At 37.8% G+C, this 23,212-nt stretch overlaps 1 protein-coding gene across 1 annotated transcript in view; it reads right to left on the bottom strand.

Moving 5' to 3' along the window:
* CECR2 (CECR2 histone acetyl-lysine reader) overlaps positions 1–23,212 on the bottom strand; it is a 108,844-nt gene that overhangs the window by 16,491 nt on the left and 69,141 nt on the right. Inside the window, exons 3-9 of the mRNA XM_060776683.2 lie at positions 15,781–15,964; positions 12,671–12,804; positions 11,897–12,001; positions 7,698–7,747; positions 7,191–7,360; positions 6,413–6,490; positions 47–203 (exon numbers count right to left, since the gene is read on the bottom strand). Of these exons, the coding sequence (XP_060632666.2) occupies positions 47–203; positions 6,413–6,490; positions 7,191–7,360; positions 7,698–7,747; positions 11,897–12,001; positions 12,671–12,804; positions 15,781–15,964 (878 nt within the window). The remainder of the gene's footprint in view (positions 1–46; positions 204–6,412; positions 6,491–7,190; positions 7,361–7,697; positions 7,748–11,896; positions 12,002–12,670; positions 12,805–15,780; positions 15,965–23,212) is intronic.

Genomic DNA, 23,212 nt, shown 5'->3' with positions numbered 1-23,212 from the left:
GGCCCTATATAACAAATAGCATTTTTTTATACAGTGATTGACATGCCTTCTACTGCTTTGACCTTCTCTTCCATTTCTCGTCTCCTCTCTTCTTTCAACATTTGTTCCTGTTCCCTTTTCTGAACTGCCAGAAGGATCTGACGCTCCTCCTCTTCTTCTTTCCGTTTCTGCTTCTCTGTTCTGCTAAACACCATTGGGGTCACCTGCAGAAAGAAACACATCAATTTACATGTTTATTAAATGTATATCCTGCGTTTCCTACAAGATGCACCCGGTTCTCCCACTTGTACTTTCCTCAATACCCGTTATGCTTCCAGGGAATTTGAAACCAAATCTTTCCAGTCCTAGTCTGGCACATAAGTCACCACTGTATACTTGGTCTCCACTTATGACTTTATCACTTGAAATTATAGTGAACACTTGAAATAAGTTTAGAATCCTTTGAAATCCTTCAAATAAGAATAGGGAAGAGATTTTTCATATGATCATTTTTCCAGTTGCAAACTTCTGTTCTACACAAGAAAAAGGTATTTATTTTTTGAAAATTATCAAAGCAAAAGGAAATAGGAAAGGAGGATTATAAGATAGTGTGCACAAGGAAGTTGTGCTGAAGGCAGAAACAAAATCAGTCAATGTCAATCCTACAGTCTCTCTAATTTGAGGTTTTCTTCATACTTTGGAGTGCTGAGGATAAACTAGTATTTCTTATTATTTGAACCCTGTTGTAGTTAAATAGATGCCAAGATGCTACAGAGCCTTCAGTGTAAGAGCTGACAATACTTCTACTTCTGTTCACAAAGTCAATTATATTATTTGTCATTATTAATGAACTTACATTTAAACATCTTTCAAAACATCTTTCAATACATCTATCACCTTTGCAGAACTGTATAATACAGAAAAGAGCATGATCTGTGTTTCTGTAGCTTCCTTTCCTTCAGTCCAAGATTAGAAACAGCCAAGTCTTGCTCTGTTAAAGTGGTAAACCTGCCTCTGGCTTTGCAGGAGGAAGAATAATATACTGGAATGTGTCTCTAATCCCTCTCACCCCATATCCTACCTATAAACACATAGCATGCCAAGCAGAAAGCTAAGCTACAACTTTTTCCCCTCTTATATCATTTCTCACTACAGGTGGAAGTTCTGTAGCTGAACACCTCTTTCATATAAAAAACTGCTGCAGATATGTGGAAGCAGTCACTAAAGCCTCTACCTCCAGGCAGAAATACAGTATAGATGTTTCCTCTCTTGCTGAAAACTAAGGCTTTGACACAATGCATTTTGTGAGAATTAATGATCAAATGGAACATCTTACTGCCCTTCAGGTCTCACCCTATCATTAATCCAGAGAAAATGCTTGCATCGTTGTCATGATTGCTTTATTTTTTTCCCACAAGCAAGCAAATGGGACTTCAGGGTACATTGACAAATGGTTGGCATGACAGGCTAGCTTCCACCACAGATACCCTAAGTGCGTCTACATTTGTGTTGAATATTTAGCAATTTCCTTCAGTAATGCTCCTTAGAGAATTGTCTGACATCATCTCCAAACTTCTGTCACCAGCAACTGCTGTGCATTAAGGAATTTACCACAGACCCCATGTTCTTTTCTCCAAGAGCACAATATTCCATTTAGTTAAGCATTTAAAAATATTACGAGCTTGGGGTTGCTTTATAATATGCCAGTTTCTGAGGGGGGAAAATGAAAGCAGGATAGAGAAATGAATTCAAATACCTACTTTTCATATCAGAATGTAGTCCTTTGACTATTGCGATACACACTAGACTGAACTTGTATGTAACTGGTATTTCAATGGTACACAATCAATCCACAGAAATATATCCCAAGAGGATAATTTACAGAGAGCCATTAAGAATGAAGAGAACCATATTATTGAGTCTACTACTTTTGTCTGACCATCCATGGTATTGTTTATGTGGAATTTATTTATATTTTGTAGTATCTGAACAGTAGCAATTGAGTCGCCCTCGACTGAGAATGGCGGTATAGAAGCGTAGTAAATAAATAAATAAAATAAGAAAATTAAAATTGCTTAAAGTAAACAACCTATATATGGACTGGCATTCATAGGGAATTATTACCCAAAATGTTTGTATTTCTTTAACATGTTTTGTTTAAAATTTTGATGATTATATAGAACTAGTGTGAACAACTGACCAGCGGTGGGGGGTCAGCTAAGATGGCAAAAAGACACATTCTCTTTAACTAGTCCACAATCTAAATTCCACATGAAAAAGAATCAAATTTGACAACCTGAAAATATATTCAATACATTTCCTTTTTTCTTTTTCTTTTATCTAAGATTGGGGAGTGACAAGGAGCTATACTGCCTTGTGAAGATAACCTATGCCTACTCCTATCATGTTAAAGGCAATAACTCAACAAATCTATTGCTTATGAACACATAACGTTGGTTGGCTTCTGCATAATCAAACTATTGTTCTATCTAGCTAAAACTGTTCAACAATTTCAATCCATAGATCCATTTCAATTTGGCTTCAGGCTGGGTCATGGGATGGAAAAGGCTTTGGTCACCTTGGTGGATGATCTTCGGGGGTAAATGGACAGGGAGAGTGTGACCCTGCTGGTCCTTCTAGACCTCTCAGTGGTGTTCAGTACCATCAACCATGGTATCCTTCTGGAGTGCCTAGTAGGGATGGGACTTGGAGGAACTGCATTGCAGTGGTTTTGGTTCTTCCTCCCAGGTCATCTCCAGAAAGTGGTATTGGAGGAGTTTTATTTATTTATTTATTTGCTTTACTTCTATACCGCCTTTCTCTCAACACCAAGGCCTGTGGGCTGTGGGGTCCCGCAAGACTAATCATTATCCTCAATTGTTTAACATCTACAATGACCACTGGGACAGATCGGTTTGAAGTTCGGTACCATCTGTATGCAGATGATTCCCAACTCTACTACCCGTTTCCACCTGAAACCAAGGAAGCAGTTCCGCACCTGAACCATTGCCTGAACGTGATAATGGACTGGATGAGGGCAAACAATCTCAATCCAGTAGGGAAATTGCAACTGGTCCAGTGTATGGCTGCCAGACTGCTCATCAGAGCTGATTTCAGGGAACACACCACCTGGCTTCTGAGTCAGCTCCACTGGCTCTCAATTCATTTCCAGGCCCAATTTAAGGTGCTGGTTTTAACCTATAAAGCCCTGCATGGTTTTAGTCCAGGATACTTGAGATAGCATATCCTACCATATAAACCAGCTAGTTTCCTAAGATCAAATAGCGAAACACTCCTCTCCATTCAGGTCAGAGACTGTCGTCACGCAAAATTGTCTAGAGATGGCACTTCTGGGGTGTGGTACCTAAAGTATGGGGTGCTCTGCCAGAAACTATCAGTGCAGCCCCCCCCCCCCCCCCCGTTCTTTAGGAAAAACCTGAAAACCTTCCTGTGTGGAATAGCTTTTAATTAGGATTAACAAAAGCTTAAGAGCTGCATTTAAATCATATTTTATCTTCTTGGGAATTTTAAATGGCTTTATTATTTAATGATAATTTTACATACGACCGGAACTGAGGGGGAATTTCTACCCTTTTTAATTGTTTATTTTATTTATGTTTAACTGCTGATGTAAACTGTCTTGAGTCTTTGGAGAAAGGTGATATAGAAATTTCCAAAATAAACAAACAAATAAATAATAAAGTATTTATAATTTATCCTATTATTATCCTTTCTCATCTAAAATCACACCAACCACTCTATTGAAGAACCTTATCCCTACTGTGAGAAAGAAAAGGGCTATTTATTCTTCATGGTATATTTTAAGGACAATCAGCCTCACTGGTCTTTCCTCTCAATTGGCAGCTGGTCTTTTTAACAAGATCTCTGCCAATACAATATATGCATACAATGTCATCTGTGCCTGGCTATTCTGGAGTTATGTGACATATATACCTGTGATATCTATACCTGTGCAAATGCTTTGATAAACTTGCCCACCTTACAACTCCAGAGTGGAGAGAAGGACAACCTGTACATCACACATGCTAGAGAGTAACACCACACTTGTTTGTTATAACCTATCTACAGTTAGTTTGGCTTAGCTAAAATACAGAACAGACTATATTACAAAAATGTATTGCCCACTACAGCATCCTTTCTAGCTCTGGGGGAGAGGGGATACTTCAACGACTTTTTGTAATAGTGATTCTTCACAAAGTAGGTATGCTCCAAATGCATATTAAGGCAGGAGGGAGATTCAATTGATAGTGCTTGTTAGTTCTCATTGTCTGCAGTTCAGCATCATTCCTTTGTTCAAGAAAACATTCATATCAAACCAATCATACCTGGCCACAGGTGATCACCTATAGTAGTATAAATGTTGGGCCGACCCCATTTAAAAAACAGAGGAGAAAAAACAGAAATAATGTAAGGTTTGAAGTTTCTGCACAACCCCATTAGGCTTTGGGTCCAAAGTCTACATGTAACTGCATTTCAAATATCTGTCCTTTATCCTTTTGCACTTTGTTAGTTGTCTTCCAATAAAATTCAAGCACTTTAGAGTATGGATCTGTCTTTGTTGATATTTCTCAGCAAAGGTTCATGAACATCACAGTGTTATTCAGAGGTGCCTACTGATATTTTTTTTTTGGTGAAATGTTAATTTAGGTCCAGCTATTTTTAAAGTTTCCTTGAATTAAGCCAAAACATACTCAGGAACAGGTTTAAATCAGTTGAGATTTTTTTTAAAAAAAATCTCTGTTTGAAGCAAGGAAATATACTTAGGAACAGGTTCAAATCAGTCATGATTTATCCCTTAAAACAAAACCCTGCTCTTTTAAATATAAATATAGGAAATAAATTTAAATATAAATATAGGAAATAAATAAATATATGTTGTAAAAATGAAACAGAAGCATTTCCATGACTCAAATTGGAGAAATGCATGGCAGCTGTAGTAGAATAGCAGTTTCTGACAGAATGTAGGGGAGGATTTGTTCATCTGCAGCTTTACTAACACACAATGCACATGCCTGCAGTAGAGGGCACTATGGGCTGCTTCTGATTCTGCCTTCTGCGTTGTCTTCTCCCATAGCCAGTTTCTCAAAAAGAACAAATGCTCTCTAAATCTTCAAGTTGTGCAAAACAATCTGCCTTACTCTTTCCTCAGATATTGTTCAGCCCCTGTCCCTTCATCTCTTCCCCTGTGTTATCCCTACAAAGATTTCCGCAGCTTCTCCTTAATGAAGGTGCTGCTCAAATGGTTTTTAATGAGGAGATAATCTGAACCACCTGTTTGAGAAATACCCTGAAGGATTAGAAGCCCACAGGACAGTCACATCAAAGATTTAACTACACCCACATCTCAGAACTAGGAAGGAAGAGGTCATTCCAAAAATATGATACAGGCACAAAAACAACACAGTTTTTGTATTGCCATTGCAGGCTTCCCAACCTTCCTGCTATCAGGTCCTGGCAATCCTTCCAACTTAAAGAGACCCATATGTGCAACTGCAAGGACAAAAAGCAGTTGGCATTCTACTTCTCGGGTATGTTTATCAGTAACATCCATAGTAGCTGCTGCATTTCCCCCTGCACACATCTTCACCATTCAAGCCAAAGGCTGAAAATATGGACATGATACTTTAACAGAGTTCTGACAGACTTTGGGTTACAGGCAGGAATTAATCTATGTTACAGCAAACTTGCTGCTGATTGACATCCATCTGTTTCCTTGAATCTGTATTTGCAGTTTTGTAGCCTGCACACGATTATGTGCAATTACACTTCAGTGATATTTTTGTTAAACTTATATCAGAAATAATGCAGTAGTATACACTCTTCTACTGAGGCTTTTCTGTACAAACAAGAGGAGGTGCCTCTTAGGAGGCAGACATAGGGATGCTTTGTTTTACTGTGATTAACATGAGATAGGATTACCACCACATACTGACTTTCCTCAAAAAGTCATATTGAAAGATCCATAGAATCACAGTTAGAAGAGACCACTAGAACCACTTAGTCTCTCCCCCTGCGATGTTGCACTCACAACAGATGGTCATTCGGCCTCTGCTTAAAAACTTTAAAAGGAAGAGACTCCACCACATTCCGAAGCAGCAGACCCCACTGGCTAACAGCTTTTACCATCAGGAAGTACTTCGTAACGTTTAGGTTGAATCTCTTTTCCTGCAAATCCACTGTCCCGTGTTCTAGTTTCTAGCACAGCAGAAAACAAGTTTACCCCCTCCTCAATATCAGATCATTTCAAATATCCAGACATGGCTATCAGGTTTCTTCTCAAACTTCTCTTTTCCAAACTAAACATACCGAGCTTCCTATGCCACTCCTCACAGGGCTTGATTTCCACAGCTTTGACCATTTTGGTCACCTTTCCCTGGACACATTCGAGCCTAGCATCACATACTGGTCTTACCTCTTGTTGAACTGGTTTGATATGCTGCCGGTCAGACATCCATCTGGGAGAATACTCCATTTGCTGAAGTCGTTTCTCCTTAGGAATGGGGAGAGAAGCCATATGCATCAGCACAGGTCCAGAAGCCTTTGCATTATAGGTAACCATTATTACTAATGGTAAGAAAATAATAATCTACAATATTTTTAACAAAGAGTTTTGTAATTAATTTCTCACTTATTCATTTACTTGAGTTCTCTGTTGCTTTTAAAACAACAGAGAATAGCATGTATCCAAAAGGTGTAGGCTCCAAAATGTTGATGAGATGGACAAGGAACCTTAAAACCCAGTTGAAAAACACTTAAATCATGTAGTACAATTCTCTTCCACACGGCAAGATGTATCCACTTCCCCGCATCTAGAACAGATTGTGTTAAAATGAGAGCATGCCCACATTTGCCAAGCAAGGCACTTCAAAGGAAGGCATGCCTTCCCTCTTGGATACAAATTATATACAGAATTATATACCATAAAACTCTAAAAAATTTAATAGGACCATCTGCCTTTGAATCAATATTCCACCTCAGGTATATCTTCTCCAGGAGCCACAATTTAGGTAGATTATTATAAAAACAAAATGACCTTTCTCTACTCTGCAAAGAATGCTCATGGAAACTATACTTTTAGATGTACCTCATCTGTAATTCTAGAGCAAACCCTTCTCTTTCCCTCATGTGCTCACTGGCTAACTCAAGTGAACCATGTGACAAGAAGGCACTTATAAAATAAACTCCATTACTTTTTGTGCAATCATGTTGCAGATCTCTGGCAGAAAGTCTTCACTCAGAAGTTTGTAGAGCTGTCTCTCTCTTAAAGATGTTCTTTCTCTGAAGCTCTCTGTGACTTGTCTCCATTCTTCTTCTGTTTGACACAGCAGCCACCATGTTCCATGACCTGGTCCTTTAGAACCTTTAAAAAACATAGACATATTATTGCTAAATCTGTAGTGTAAGGATGGGGAAGATGTGTTTTGCAGACATTTTCTTCCCAGTAACTGAAAGAATGTCAGCAGGACATTAGGAAAGAAAGCACCTCTAGTATCGCACCCAGTTAACTTATACCAAGGTACATTCAACCACCATTTCCCTGCACAAAAATAAAACTGCACTACTAAAATGGCATATTCAAGGAATAGGATCTATATTTTTGTTCCCTATCTGTCTAGAATAAATGGACAAAAGATAACTCCGGTTACTCTTCTTTCCATGGGGCAGAAGATGAGCTGGGGTAATTCATAACTTCTTACCATTTCTCAGTTGTGAATCATGCACAGGTACATTTTCTTCTGCCTTCTCCCTGCAAGCATAAAGAAAAAAGGTCATGTGGTATTAAGATGTAAGCAAATTTAAACAAAGAAATATGCCTTCTACCATTAAGGCATCAGAGCTGTTTGTACATGGTGAAACAGGTATGGTTCCTCAGCAGTCTTATCTGTTTATTGAGGTTGGATCCACATTGCCATATAATCCAGGTTCAGAATACAGATTAATTGCATTGAACTGGATTATATGAGTCTACACTGCCAGTCAATGCAGTTAATCTGCATTCAGAAACTGAATTATATGGCAGTGTAGATGGGGCCAGAGAGTTTTTTGCCACCTGTGACCTAATCTGCATCGGTTCGGAGATCTCTCTAATCACCTGAGCTCCCAGCTCATGAGCCATTGTAAAGTTCAAACAAGTAGAGTAAGAATCAACACTATACTTAAACACTCCTAAATCTTGGGATCCTGTGATATTTTGTATGGAAAAATTACCAGAGTCCGTAATTACGATTTTTAGCCCGTTTTTAGTATATACAATCATAGAAATACAGATATCCACTCCATTCTGGGGAAAACATGGCTTTTTATTTTGTTTTTTTCAAGTCAGGAGCAACTTGAGAAAGTGCAAGTTGCTTCTGGTCTGAGAGAATTGGCTGTCTGCAAGGACACTGCCCTGGGGACACCTGGATATTCTGATGTTTTACCATCCTTGTGGGAGGCTTCTCTCATGCCCCTGTATAGGGAGTCGGAGCTGACAGGGGGAGTTCATCCGCACTCTCCCCAGATTCGAACATGCGACCTGTCGGTCTTCAGTCCTGCTGGCACAAGGGTTTAATCCATTGCGCAACCAGGGGCTCAATGGCTTTTTAGTGTCTAGGCACATTATATTTTGTCAACTTTATATTACATATAAGGTTTCATACAGCATTAATGAAATATTATGCAATCTACTTAAACATAACTTCTCTGAAGAAAATATATAGGTATGCATGGAAAATATTTACATGAGCCCTACGATAGTTATAGGGGCAGCTATTCATATAGACATCATTATTTTCATAATGGGTACATAATTATTTATATACAAATCATATCTAGCCTAACAAATAGTGGAGTTTTAACAGCACAAGCTGACTCTTATCAACTATAAACAATCTTATTATCAGCCTTAAAGCTAATAATGAAGTGTTATCATCCACAGTCTGGCTTCTATTTCTTCTGAACTGTTTTAGACCCTTCCAATCTCTAATCAGAGGCAGATCTGTGGTGGAATACTTGGAGGCCTATCATTCTTGGCCATTATTCATCAGTAACAGAGACCTGATACTATTAACCGTTTCATGCTGACACAGTTGAATTCATTATAAATCAATTCTTTGTTTATAGTTAGGCTGGCTTCAGGCCTGGAACTAGCTAATACCTGTATTCTTCAGTATTACATACATTGTAATTATACACATTACAAACATGCTATTCATACTTCAGGGCTTAGTTTTGCAAAATTTGCCCTAACCAGTGCTCAAACTATGACAACAGAAACATAGCTTCATCTCAGCACTAAGAGAAAAACTATAAGATAGAGCCTAGTAACTCAACAATCAATTAAAATTTATTAAAATAATAAAGTTTCAGAGAAACTTGAGAGCATTTGAGCAATAACTGCATCCGCACAGAAAACATAACTGTTATGAGAAGTCTGTGCTGAAAATACCAGATGTTTTTGCTTTATCCTAACTTTCCTCATTTTAAAATTCTGAAAGAGTAACTCTCCTTAGGTCTTCTTTGATTCCAACAGTGAATGGAGTTTCTAGTGATCAAAGAAGCTTATGCAGCCTTTCTCTCCTATGACTTTCACAACCATATATCTACTACATCTTCACAATAAAGTTTCACTCTCTCTGTTTCTGCAAGTTTTACAATTAAAAGACCCAAATACATAACCTTTATATAAGTCACCATGGTTCTCTGCCCCCTGATCAGAGTTTGTTTTCCACATCCAATAAACCCATTCTATTCTAGAAGGTCAGTCAGTTTAGGATGAAGAAGCACAACAAAACAAAACACAGTGATATCTGAAAGGCCCAATGAATTTGAGGAATATTAAATATTTTTACTGCTTCTCATTTTAAAAAAGTATACAGCCAACAGTATATAGCACCACTAGCACATATAAAAGTACATAAAAGATTAAAACATCATAGGGAAATGAAAGGGGCTTCATTTTCACACCTGAAAAACATTAACTTAGATCAAACTTGCACAAAAAATGGCCTGCATGCCACATGTGCCCCCCCACCCGAGGCCTCTGGTGCTCACCAAGTGCTGACCCCCCCCCCCCCCCAACTTAAGACTTTTCCCCACAGTTAGGGGAAAAGAGCCACTGGGCACAATCTGCCACTGTGCACCATGCACCCAATTCACCCTGTTCCCATCACCAAGCTCCTCACTCATCCCTGCCTCTTTGGGGTCATAGCCTGCCTAGGGATCCAAATAATTAGGTTCATCTAAGAGTACTTGGAATTGCACAACAATCACTCTCTAAAGAACCTGCCCAATACTGTAACATTTAGTTAAATGATAGTATTGTAAGCTTCAAGGTAACTTCCCTCATAAATGGCCTCATGACATTATTTTTATTTATTATCAAGATTTATACTCCCACCTTTCTCTGGATTACTTAAAGCAATTGAAACTAATTAAAACTACAATAGTAAAACACAGAAACAACAACAGAGACAGGTATGGCAGATAAAATACAATCTTCAATAAAATAATTTCAACTTAGCAAATTAAAAGTCTGTCAATAAAAAGTGTTCCAAAATAAAAACACCTTTACAAGCTGGTAAAAGGCAATCAGGAATGAAGTCATCTGAGCCTCATGTAGCAAACCGTTCCACAATACGGAGCCAACCACTGAGGAAGTCGTATCTCTTGTCTCAACCAACCATTCTACCCCTGGGGATAGGCCATAGAGAAGATGCAACCAATGACACCACTTCTGGGGACAGAAATGTAGAAGAGCCTCCTCATTTCCAGGTTGATATGGAAGGAGAAGCTCAGGCATGTTGGATGAAAGTCATTTTTAGCTTTGAAAGTAGCCAGTGACAACATGAAATGTGCAGTGCTCGAGAACCCATGAAATCCTTGGGAATATTTTCTGGTCCAAGAAAAATTTCTGAATAAAGTTGGACCAATATAATATGAATTGCAATAATCAATTTAGAGGTGGACTGTACTACTCCAGCAAATGCAGTGAGATTCTCAGCTTCATAATTTTTACATTTGAATTTCATATCAGTATGCACAGGTTTTAAGTAGTGTACATTGATTAGAATCATATATAATGTAGCTCTTCATGTGATTGTGTGTTTTTGTTTAATATCTGAAGAAGGCCACTGATATATACAATAGGCTAAAACATGTTGGGATTTTTCCAAACTAAAACAGCCAGCCAAAGCAGCACTTGGAGACATCTCTTTTTCCTGTGGATACCACTACAGTTAGACCAGACATCTTGAGAAATTGATATTAGTGGTGTCCTAGGCTAAACTGAGCAGACATACCTCTGGTTAAAGCTGCAACCTAGACATCCGAGTGCAAAGATGAATTCAGGATTACCTGTAGGCTGTAAACCTGATTCTTCAAGGGAAGTTCTGCTTCACTGAATTGGATATCCTTTGCTACTACTGTCCTATACGGATTAGATGTTCAACCCACTATGAGTTTCAGTCATCATTTCAAAAGATCTTTTGTGTTAGATGAAAAGGAAGAAGTGATGAAAATGCACCACTAATGAGCCTTCTCTCTTTGCTAGTCCACAAAAGCTAAACCCATCAATCTGTGTGCTCAGAGGAGATTGCTTGCACTTTTCTGCAAGCTGAGAAGTGGTAGCTACTCTCATGGGTCCTTCTTCTGAGCTTGGCTGAGGTAGCTCCTATGTTGGCCTTTTAACCAGCATCTCCTCACCCTTGCTATCCATGCAAGTATGCAACCCAGCAGTTTATGCTCACCTGTCCCTTGTTATTCTTGCTGCTCACTTTCCACAGCTTTCCTCAGTTTTTCATTACTATCAAAATTCAGACTATATAATTCTCTACTTTGTAAAACACTGATGACACAAAAGAAATATTTACAATTGGTACAAAGGTGTGTCAAGATACTGTGTCAATGTTTTTTTTACCTCAAGAAATTCTCCTCCAGCAATTTTTTCCGTTTTGGAGGTCGGCCTCGTCTTTTCACTACTTTTTCTGGAACCATTGGAGTGTCAATCTGTGCCTCGCATCCCCTAGAACACATCAAAAAAGTACAGACAAACAACAGAACCTCGTAACAGCAGTTGGAAAGAACAGGAGGGTAAGGAAAGACAGTATAAGCAGTATGTAACTGCAGCAATGAGTGAAGCTCATTGAGACTAACTCCAAGAAAGGGTACAGAGCCACATTGTAGACAATTAATTCAAAAGAATGCACAATGTTTTATTATTAGAAAAGGTCTAGCTTTCTGGAATGTATTGCAAGTGAACTTTCTAATTTCAAATGGCAAGATTCTTAAGACCTTCAAACATCCTGCTTGGCTTTATCTGTGCTTTAGAAGAACCAGACTAATAATTAGAATTGTGCTTGGATTGTAAAAAAAACATGGCTTTAAGTTCCACTTCTTTTATGAATTTCTTGTAAAACCTTCATTTTTTTACAAGTTTGATTTTTAAGTTTGTAACATGGAACTAACCATGACCTAACTTACAAAGATGCTCTGCATGCAACCAAAATGAACCAGCAAAACATTCATTTCTAAATGACAAACAGTAGTAACTGCAATACTAGTTGTTATCAAGACATAGTTAACCTGTCAAAGGCCTAGCAAGGATATTTCAACTGTTGTTTCCTTCCCAAATGTTAAGCACCAGAGGACTATTTGATCCACTTTTGCCCTGATGACGAAGAGAAGTTTGTACCTGTTTGAAGACAGCTCTCCATTTGATTTCACTGGTTCCTCTTTGTACATTCGAGTGCCATAAAAATACCAGTAGAGGGCACCATTGCTATCCTCACCCAGCGGTTCCACCCGGAGGCTATCTGCATCCAGACCCTGCATTTTGAAGCACACACAAAAGTCAACATTTGAAAAACAGCAGTCAATACTTGTCCCTTAATACTCTTTCAAATATTAATATTTCTACAGTCCTGGACAAATGATAACACGACTTCTCCTTTTCCTGAATGTACCATAATTTCTCATGGCCATGCACTTTCCATTTTGATGCTGTACTACTTGGTGCTCCCGACAAATACAAACAGCACTAACTTTAGATGCAGCAATAGGCCATTCACGAGTGAGCTTTGTACACATCAGGCAACACTCTCTAGCACTGTTGCACTTTCCTGCTTCCCTGTAAATCTTCCCAACTTCTTAGACTAATCTGGAAAGCCTTCTTGTACCCTTTAAAGTAACTATAACTATTCAAATATCTGCTTGTCAAAAAAGTGGCCAACTGCGCCAATTTACACTGAGATATATGTGCTGTAAATATATTCATGAGAAAGGCTAAGTAAAGCTTGCTAAGACCTAATTCAAAGTGGCCTCTTATATCTTTAATAGCAAAGCAGCAGGTGGGCTCTCCCTCCTCAAGGGGCAGAATTCTTAAGTTCTACAAAGGCCATGCTTGGCTTCGGCTGCAAGCAGGTGCATCTTCTCCTACCATAGTTCTGCAGTAACAAGAGAAGCTACACCTGCTTAACTTATCTTTCCAAGGAGCTATGAAAGGGACCTTTCTAATATAATGGTTGCCTGCACAGGACAGTTTGGGAAAGGCATTGCCCATGGGAAATACACACACAGAACTGAGTGTTCTCATAATTTTGGGGGTAGGTTGGCTAGGAAGCAATCTTACAATAAAACTGGGTTCCTGCTGGCTCTTGTTCTTAGACACTTATAGAAAAACTGACAATCACAGTTTAAAGCTTTTCAAAAGGATAATTGGAGCAGAGCTATTCCACAAGCATTTCCAGACCACCACCTGAGGTTATGATAGCTGACTGATAAACTCATCTGTTATCTGAAGCATCTGGCCACATTGTGAGGAAAGAATTACAATTTTCCTGCTATCCCACATTGTCGTACAATGTAGACTGAACTACAAGGTGTCACATGGGTTACATTCAGACAACATGGACAAGTATCACAGTTAAGAGAATCATAGAATCATAGATTGGAAGAGATCTCATGGGTCATCCAGTCCAACCCCCTGCCAAGAAGCAGGAGTATTGTATTCAAAGCACCCCCGACAGATAGCCATCCAGCCTGTGTTTAAAAGTTTCCAAAGAAGGAGCCTCCACCACACTCTGGGGCAAAGAGTTCTGCTGCTGAACGGCTCTCACAGTCAGAAAGTTCTTCCTCATGTTCAGATGTAATCTCCTTTCTTGTAGTTTGAAGCCATTGTTCCGTGTCCTAGTCTCCAGGGAAGCAGAAAACAAGCTTGCTCCCTCCTCCCTGTGACTTCCTCTCACATATTTATACATGTCTATCATATCTCTTCTCAGCCTTCTCTTCTTCAGGCTAAACATGCCCAACTCTTTAAGCCGCTCCTCATAGGGCTTGTTCTCCAGAACCTTGATCATTTTAGTCGCCTTCCTCTGGACATATTCCAGCTTGTCAATGTCTCTCTTGAATTGTGGTGCCCAGAATTGGACACAATATTCCAGGTGTGGTCTAACCAAGGCAGAATAGAGGGGTAGCATTACTTCCCTAGATCTAGACACTATGCTCCTATTGATGCAGGCCAAAATCCCATTGGCTTTTTTGCCACCACATGACATTGTTGGTTCATGTCCACAAGGACTCCAAGATCTTTCTCACACGTTCTGCTCTCGAGCCAGGCGTCCCCCATTCTGTATCTTTGCATTTCATTTTTTCTGCCTAAGTGGAGTATCTTGCATTTGTCCCTGTTGAACTTCATTTTATTAGTTTTGGCCCATCTCTCTAATCTGTCAAGATCATTTTGAATTCTGCTCTTGTCCTCTGGAGTATTGGTTATCCCTCCCAATTTGGTGTCATCTGAAAACTTGGTGAGAGTTACAAATCGTTACATGCTGCTTTAATCAAATGGTATCTTGCTATTATATTTGAATCGGCTAACTATAGTTTTGAATAAATTTCCTGATTCAGAATCGAACAAAAGTTTGTTGGTTCAGAAAAATAAAGGTCAATTTAGTTATCTTAAAAATGTAATTAAACCCCATCCATGCAGTTAAATCCTACACTAGTACATCTCTCATTCATGATTTTCCAATGCAAGCCAACGTCTGAATTTATAAGTTGCTATCCCAGCACAAATGGCTATTTGAAAGCCTCAAAATTATGATGATAGTAATGAAAAAAGACTGGCCTAGACACACAAGAACACTTCACACAGATATATTAATTACCTTAAGACTGTTATGTGTCCTTAGTCTGATTTTAATAAACAACTCTCGTAAAATCAAACCATATTAACCCATGGCATTTATAATTCGCAATTAATTTATTTAAGCTATTGTACATATAGTGTGAAAATGATGCTAATAGAATGGCATTAAAATACAGATAGAGACAATTATGATGTCAGGAAGCAAACATTCCCTAGAGCTGATGCTTAGTCTCATATGATTTTACCTGACTGCTAAATCTATTAAAATCAGGATAGTTTCTTAGTATCTCCACAATCTACAATAATTCATTATTTAAATGAAATACTTTTCAAATAGATAAATATAAAGGCAGGGCCTATTTATTATAGGTTTGGTTCAGTTGAAGAACCACTACCAGTGAGGCATAAATACATGGTGGAAATATCAAAGGCAGTGAGTAATGTTCTATTTCATGCATCAGGTTCCTTCTGTTCTCTATTTTGGGAGAACTGTATATACCAAAGGTAATCTACCAAATGAATCTGTCTTTTAAGTGAGCTTACTTCCACAATGGGTCATGAAATGCAGCTATGAGTAAAATGAGATGTCTTTTTGATGGAAATGTGTATCATTCCACTTCCCATGTTCCCCATCTAATATCTGTCATCTTCCAACACACCTTGAGTAGGTCAAACACATCATCAGCATCTAGCCGGTAATCACAAAGGCGATGCAGTATCTCCACGCGGGTGCGTAATGGAAGTTCCTGGAAAGCAGTTTCTCGGAGGGGATTGGGCTTGCCTTCTTCCAGTTCCCAGCGATAGTTGATGATATCTTCAAGGTAGCCATGAAATGTCTGAGATCTGATAAAAGAACAAATGTTTATATCATCACTGCCTTACACAACTGGGTAAAATGGACAAAAAGCATTTGATGCAATGAAGGAAAAAGATCTGGGTTTTATAAAAGCTCTGTTAAGTCTCTAGTAGGAAAATGCTTTCCAAGTTCTTTCTACTGGGTTAACTGCTCAGCTTTTTCAAAAGGATTTACGTTAAATTAAACAAGTGCACAGCATCTTCTCATGCAATATTTTTCTCCAAGAAATATTATCAAAGTGGTTTCCATGAAGGCATATTAAAATGTTAGGAATTAATATACACAAACATTACATAGATTATTTCATCACAGGAAAAGATGAAATACAGGAAAAGGTGCCATATGAATAATTGACTAAAACTAGCCAACAAAAAGATACACTAGCTTTAAAAAAATTAAAAGGAGAGTTTAGTATCTCACCTAAATTAGTAAAGTCATGCTCATAATTAAAACGAGTTTCATTCCCAAAAATCATAAGCAACAAAAGGTGTACTGAGCATGTTCAGCAAGTGTACAAAACAATAATTTAAACCTTTAACTTCAACTAAAAGTAATAATTCAGAAAAAGTTTTTTTCCTTGTATTTTGATGCCTTTTCTTCTATATATCAACATGCCCACAAATTAAATTCCTAGCATCATAGCTTTAATCCAAAGAAGAAAAAATCTGGTTTTGTTTTTTTACAAATTGTAACTGACAAAGTAGGTTAATAAACCAAGATCAGATCAAGCATTATGTCTGAGAAAAATCAGTTTATCTCAAGATGAAAATTTGGTTGGGAGAGGATGATTTTGCAATATAGAACTTTCCTTTTTCTAATTTATCAGCTATTTTGGAATATTTTACAACAGGATATATAGGTATCTGATTTGGTTATTTTCATAAGTCACATTGCTACATCCCTAAGATCAGGACTTGAAATTCAAAATTCCATTGTTTAAAATCTTTCTTACCAAATAATACTATGGACTGAGAGTACTGGATTAAATTATATTTTAATTCAACATATAATTATCGGATTCTCTGTACCTGTTGGAAAAAAGAATCCCAGTTGCAATTACTAAGCAAACCAGAAGAAAATCAAATGGACATACTTATGTAGTAAAACAATTACTTTTATGGCTCTTTCACATCCAAACATTCAAACATCCAATGATTTATCATCACCCCAAACTGCTGACATCTACAATCCAATTAAGAGACTCCAGGTCCGGATTTCCTTGGATTTCCATTCATTTGGTGATTAATGGCACACACCACTCTCTGAAAACACTGACCAGTTAAGATTGTCATCAGTTAGATTGACATAATAAAATCTAATTAAGATGCCATTCTTCAGCCTGGATTCTTGTCATAATTGAGAACTGGATTTAAAATACATTTCTCCAGGCAAAATTTTGTTTCAGTTCATCAAGTTGTAAATTGTTAGTTTCTGTTTGAGTTATAAATGATGAAAATAATTATTTCTAATTAAGAGCGTGCTTTTTATAATGCAATTGACTAATTAAAGGCAAATTTGCTACATTGTTGTAAAACCGTTTTAGGAATTGAGGACACAATTTGAAGGAAATATAGGAATTAATTCAGAGTTTATAAGAATATTATTATGAATTATTTGAATTCAGAAAACAGGCTCATTGTGTTTTAGAATGCAGAATGCCTTATACTGGCAGAGTTGAAAAAGTAAACTGAAACATTTCTCTTTAAGGGGTGGGAGCCATATGGAATTTCACTTCCAAACCCACCTACAACTATCTTCTGGAGTTTGGGGTGATTTTAAGGACCATTTCATAAATCCATCAAATTCTAGGCAAAATGCTGACAGCTGAAGCAGCTTTACAAATTTCAGGAAATGGTTGAAGAACCTTGAATCCTAGGATTTGTTGTCAATATCAATAATTTGTTGGAAGAATTATTTTTGTATAAATCCTCAATTTTGGATTTTCTGGAGGCATTTTATTTTTAAGCATAAACATTTGCTTCACTATGTAATGTGTGCATGTGTGTTCTTAGGTGATCAATTTAATCTTTCTGTAGTAGTTAATAAAATTATCAGGAAATTAGTGCAAGGAGGAATTCACCGCAAATTGGTGTTAAGCAGCAAAGCACACTGGCTAGTCAGGCAGCAGCAAGCATGTTCAATGGTGCAGTTGAAAAACAGACTGACATAAATCTAAAGAGCCTTTCTTTCTTTTCTCTATTTTTCTTGCTGTTCAAAACAAACAAGCTGAGAAATTAAATTTTATATTTCTGGAAAGTGGCCAGGATTCTAGTAGTGTATTCTCAACCTCCCTGGGAAAATGTGTATGTTGACTCAACCAATCATCTTGGGTATTTGCCTTTGATTTTTACATAAGTGGTTAAAACCAACTTCCGCCCTTCTGCTCAACATAAGCTTCACTGAGCCTCTGTTCTAAGCGGAGCACGCCAGGTCCTCTTGTCAATTTGTGTAGGCTATCACCGCATGGTTGTCGCTTTGATTCAAGCTATAATGAGAATCTGGAACGCAAACCAGATGTTTGACAGAATTTTCAGTTACCTTCAACTCTAGCTTTATCTTTCCTTCTGTCACAACCATTTCCCCAAACAAGCATAACCCTACTCCCTTCCCAAATCAATATTACTGGTACTTTATTATTTACTCCTTTGAAGAGCACTACTTGGAAATAATTGTGAAAAAAAGCCCATCCCCATTTGTAAATTGTTTTCAAAATGTAAAACAGCAAGTAGGAAATCAAGGATGTAAATTTAAGCACTGTGGATACAAAGTCTCCAATCCTGTTAAACAAAATGAAGAGGAGAACCATGTTATTAGAAATGTCAACTAGTATTTAGCTGGGAACAGAAAGATGAATACAAGCAGTGCAGGCTAGTTATTATTATTTTCAATCATGTTAATAGTATTTTAAATCTGTTACAAATAAAATGAGGCTTAAAGCTATTTTTGTCCATGACAGAATGAGTTTTTCCCACATTGACTGGACCAGAAATAAGAACCACTGAAATTATTTGGCAGAATAACAAATAAATACACCATGAGAATATTGCTTGCAACAATGGAACAAGATAATGTTACATACATTCCACAGTTTGGGACCAAAATAAAACTGTTTTTCCATCAATCTGAACTTGAAGGGAAAGAGATATGATCACACAGATGTTCTAGGGCAGTGATGGGCAATCTTTTGAGCTTGGTGTGTCAAAATTTGCCCAAAACCTGAGCATAACTTGGGTAGAGTGTCACTTCGAGAAAAAAACCATAATTTTGCAATATTTGTAGTTTAAATGAGAAAAATGTATAATCCATGCTGAGTTATGGAGTGAACAGTGCTCAAACGTGCAGATGTTAAATTTGCAGAGCCTTTTACAAATGTAAGGATGGAATTAGATTGGCTCTTATAAGGTGTATTTCTCTGTATGTGGCCGCGTGTCATCAAGAATAGCCATGTGTGTCAGTGCTGACACGCGTGTCATAGGTTCACCATCACGGTTCTAGGGTAATCTTTTGATGCCTCAGAGGAGAAAAGAGGCAGAGATATTTGAAACAGAAGACCTCTGAATATCTGAAAGTAGAGGAGTTATCATTATTAGTAAAAGAGGTGGGAAACTATGGAGAAAGGTGAAGCTAAGCACAGGGTTATTCCTGGATCCACAGATGGGAGCTAAAGAGAAGGACTTGAGGAGAAGTTTCAAATACCTGGAGTGGTGAGAACAATCAATGACTCTAGTGCAGCAGGGCTATGAGTAGAAAGAAGGCAGAGATAAAGATGCAACTATGGTATGCCAGAAAGACACATCGTGAGATTTCACTTTGGAATTCTCACTAAGAAAATATAATGGCAATCAAATCCATTTGGCATAAACTTTTTCAGCACTGTGACTACATATTAATTCATGATATATAATACAATAACATTGAAAACATGTTTTACCTGATTTTTTTTTAAAAAACCCCAAAACCATCATACATTTATTCATTTTATTTCTTTCTTCCTTTTAAATCTTCTTGTATTATGTACAACACAAATTGAATAACTTACTGGAACAGGAAGCAGAATACATTTGTGATATCTAAATAAAGGTGAAACATTACTAGGACTGACCACTATTTATTTTCTTTTAAAGTTCTAGAATCATTCACATCATAGAATCATAGAATCATTGAATTAGAAGAGACTTCATGGGCCATCCAGTCCAACCCCCCTGCCAAGATGCGGGAAAATCACATTTAGAGTTATAAAGTTTCACCTCGGCTGGAAGAGAGAGAATCTTAGTTCAGAAAAAAAACATCCACTAGAAGATGGAAGACTAAGATGTGTAATCTTTCTCTGAATCAAAAGGATTTTTTTCTAGTGACAGGCAAGGTCAGGAATGCTTTATTCTGAATTGCCAGGCAATATTTTCTTCACAAATGCAACTTGTCCAAAAGAAAGAAAAGACGACAGGGAGGAGTCTAATACATGTTTGAATGACCTCATTTAGACATCATTAGTAAGGTCAGGAGAAGCAAGGACTGTATCAGGAGAAGTAGAAAAGGAAAAGCCTAAAGGATGGCTAATGTTCTCTCCCTTGCAGCAATCTATCTATCATCAGTTGTCAAAAAAGGACTTGTTTCTGATTAAGGTCAACTTAATCTGAGTTACAGCTGCAGGCCTGACCCCAGACAACTACAATGGAGTTCCTTGCTTATCTTTGGGTTGGGGGGGGGGGGGGGGTCCAAAGAAGCCTTATAGCATAATTGTAACAACTATGAAGAAACTATGTCCAGGAAGGTACTCAATAGAGCAGTGGAGGAAAGAAAAGGAACAAGAGAAGAAGAAAAACAACATTTGTACCTATTCAGACACTAATAGATCAGTGAGAAAATACTAGTAGGGTGGATTAAGGTAAATTAATGAGGGAAAGGTTCACCAATGGCGATTGTAATAAAAAAGAATCTGCACATTCCTAAACTGAATAATTCAAATCATGGTTTTTAAACTTTTAAATAAACTCCCTTGTGAGGACTGAGGAGAGTGTACTTTAAAAAGATTATTAAGTAAACGTAACAATTGGGCAAGGATGGAATGGGAAACAACAGGGTGTAAAGTGAGAATGCTCCAGCCCTGCAGGATTCCTCTAGGTGGGTTAGGACAGAAACTTTGTGGATATGTTAAATGAATTTCTCATAAATTTGGGGTGATTTTTTTAAGCACATTCTAGACTTCCCATTAGTTCATCTCCGCATACATGGATTTTTCCAGATAAGAACTAAAATTAGGTCAGAAAATGTGAAGTCAGTAAAAAAAAAACCTGGCCTTTGTCTAGCATCTGCCTATTGGATTGAGTAATGCTCGTGCCAACAAAACAAGTTTAAATGTGATAAGATTTAGCCATTTAAAAAAAACAACCTCTAGTCCAATATATTTCATGTGTATCACAATTTTCCACTTACTTGTACATTCAAGCAGGGACTAATAGGTTTACAGTCACAACTCACAGGTTTCATACACAGATGGCATGCCCCTTTCATAATGGGAACACCACATTCTGTGAAAGCACATACAACTGCTTTGTAACAAGCAACTCTCAAAGAAAATATCCCAGGTATTTTAAACCAAGAATTGTTCAAATATCCTGCTCTGTTTTCCATCATGATGTCTCTATAACTAAATGCTTAAAATCAAGAGGATTTTGAAGTGAAGACACCCAAATCACTTTCAGAGATAGAATTGGAACAGCACTGGAGCTGAGCAAAATCCCCAAGGAAACAAGGGGAATGGAGCCAATGGGGACTGTCTAATCTAATAAAATATCACATTGCAGACACATGTATGGGCCTGACAGAAGCAAATGCAACCACTTAACCTAGAGATAGTAACAGAAGCAGGCCAGTTTCACTGCTAGAGAAAAACTGAGAAAGGAAGAATAGTAAGGTCATTGCCAAATACAGAGCCAGGAGAGGGCTTGATTGCATAGGACAGCTCCCTAAACCCCCAGCACTAGTGTCTGGCAATGCAGTACTATTTTCCTTCTCAGCCCACTTGCGCCACTTTCAATCTGAGGAAATGCATCTTAGAATCTCTTGCTATGAATCTAGATCCATCACATTTTTCTCAAGTGGTCCAAGTGTCTAAAATAGAATTATTATTCATGAGGGCAGAAATAGCTATTGAATTAATTCCACAGATCAGCTAAACAACAGCATTGTACACAATGCTACCCTGTACCCATAAATGCAAGCTGGTTCCACTTTACAACAGGAGTGGGCAACCAGCCACATGCAGAGATAGGCCAAAGGCTTCATACTAATGATAGACACGGATGTAACAATGGTGGACATGGCCCACCCTTAGTTCTCACATCCGCAAAGAAACAGAACAGACAGAGTGCCTTCCTCCACCTGCTCTTTCACTCACACATGCTCATCTATCTCAATATATTAAATAAGACTTTGGTCTACCCAGAGTAATGGGACATATCAAAGGAGATACAAGATAGAATAATGAAGACCCTTCAACCTCTGGGGATTCCTGCCATAGATGTGAGCGAGACGTCAGGAGAGAATGATTCGGGATCATGTCCATACAGTCTGGAAAACACACAGCAAACCAGTGATTCTGGCCATGAAAGACTTCAACAACACATTAAGCAAGTAAGCATTCCAAGTTTTATAACTATGTACTGAATTTTTTTTCACTGTTTTAACCAAATTCATTTTCCCTTGCTAACACTAACAAATCAGAACCATTGTTGTGTAGCACAGTCTTAAAAGATGTTTTCACTCGAAGACAAATAGCCAAATTAACCCAGAGCACATTAAAATTGTATCGCAGAATGGTTCTCAGTTAGGCTTCCATTTCCAAAATTCCCTTGGAGTACATTTTAATTAGCAAAAGTACTTAATTATGCTGTAGACAAATAACAATATCCACTGTCAACAATTTTTACATGCCGTGAAAATAATAAATAAATAATAATGAAACACATACTGTAAATATAAACCACTATATAAAAATTAAATCGCCCTTAGAGAGCAGGCAGTATTTAGAACAGGGAAAGCAGACGGAGTTAAGAATCTTTCTGAAAATGTCCTATTGATGTTAAAGAGCTGGGGATGTTTAGCCTGCAGAAAAGAAGGTTGAGAGGAGACATGATTGTTATGTTTAAATATCTGAAAGGCTGTCATAAGGAAAAGAGAGCAGGCTTGTTTTCTGCTGCCCTGGAGAACAAGACTCGGAGCAAAGGGCTCAAATT

This window comes from Anolis sagrei, chromosome 5, assembly GCF_037176765.1.
Source record: "Anolis sagrei isolate rAnoSag1 chromosome 5, rAnoSag1.mat, whole genome shotgun sequence".
NCBI lineage: Eukaryota > Metazoa > Chordata > Lepidosauria > Squamata > Dactyloidae > Anolis > Anolis sagrei.
Note: the sequence above shows the minus strand (reverse complement) of the source record. Positions and strands in the feature narration are given on the sequence as shown.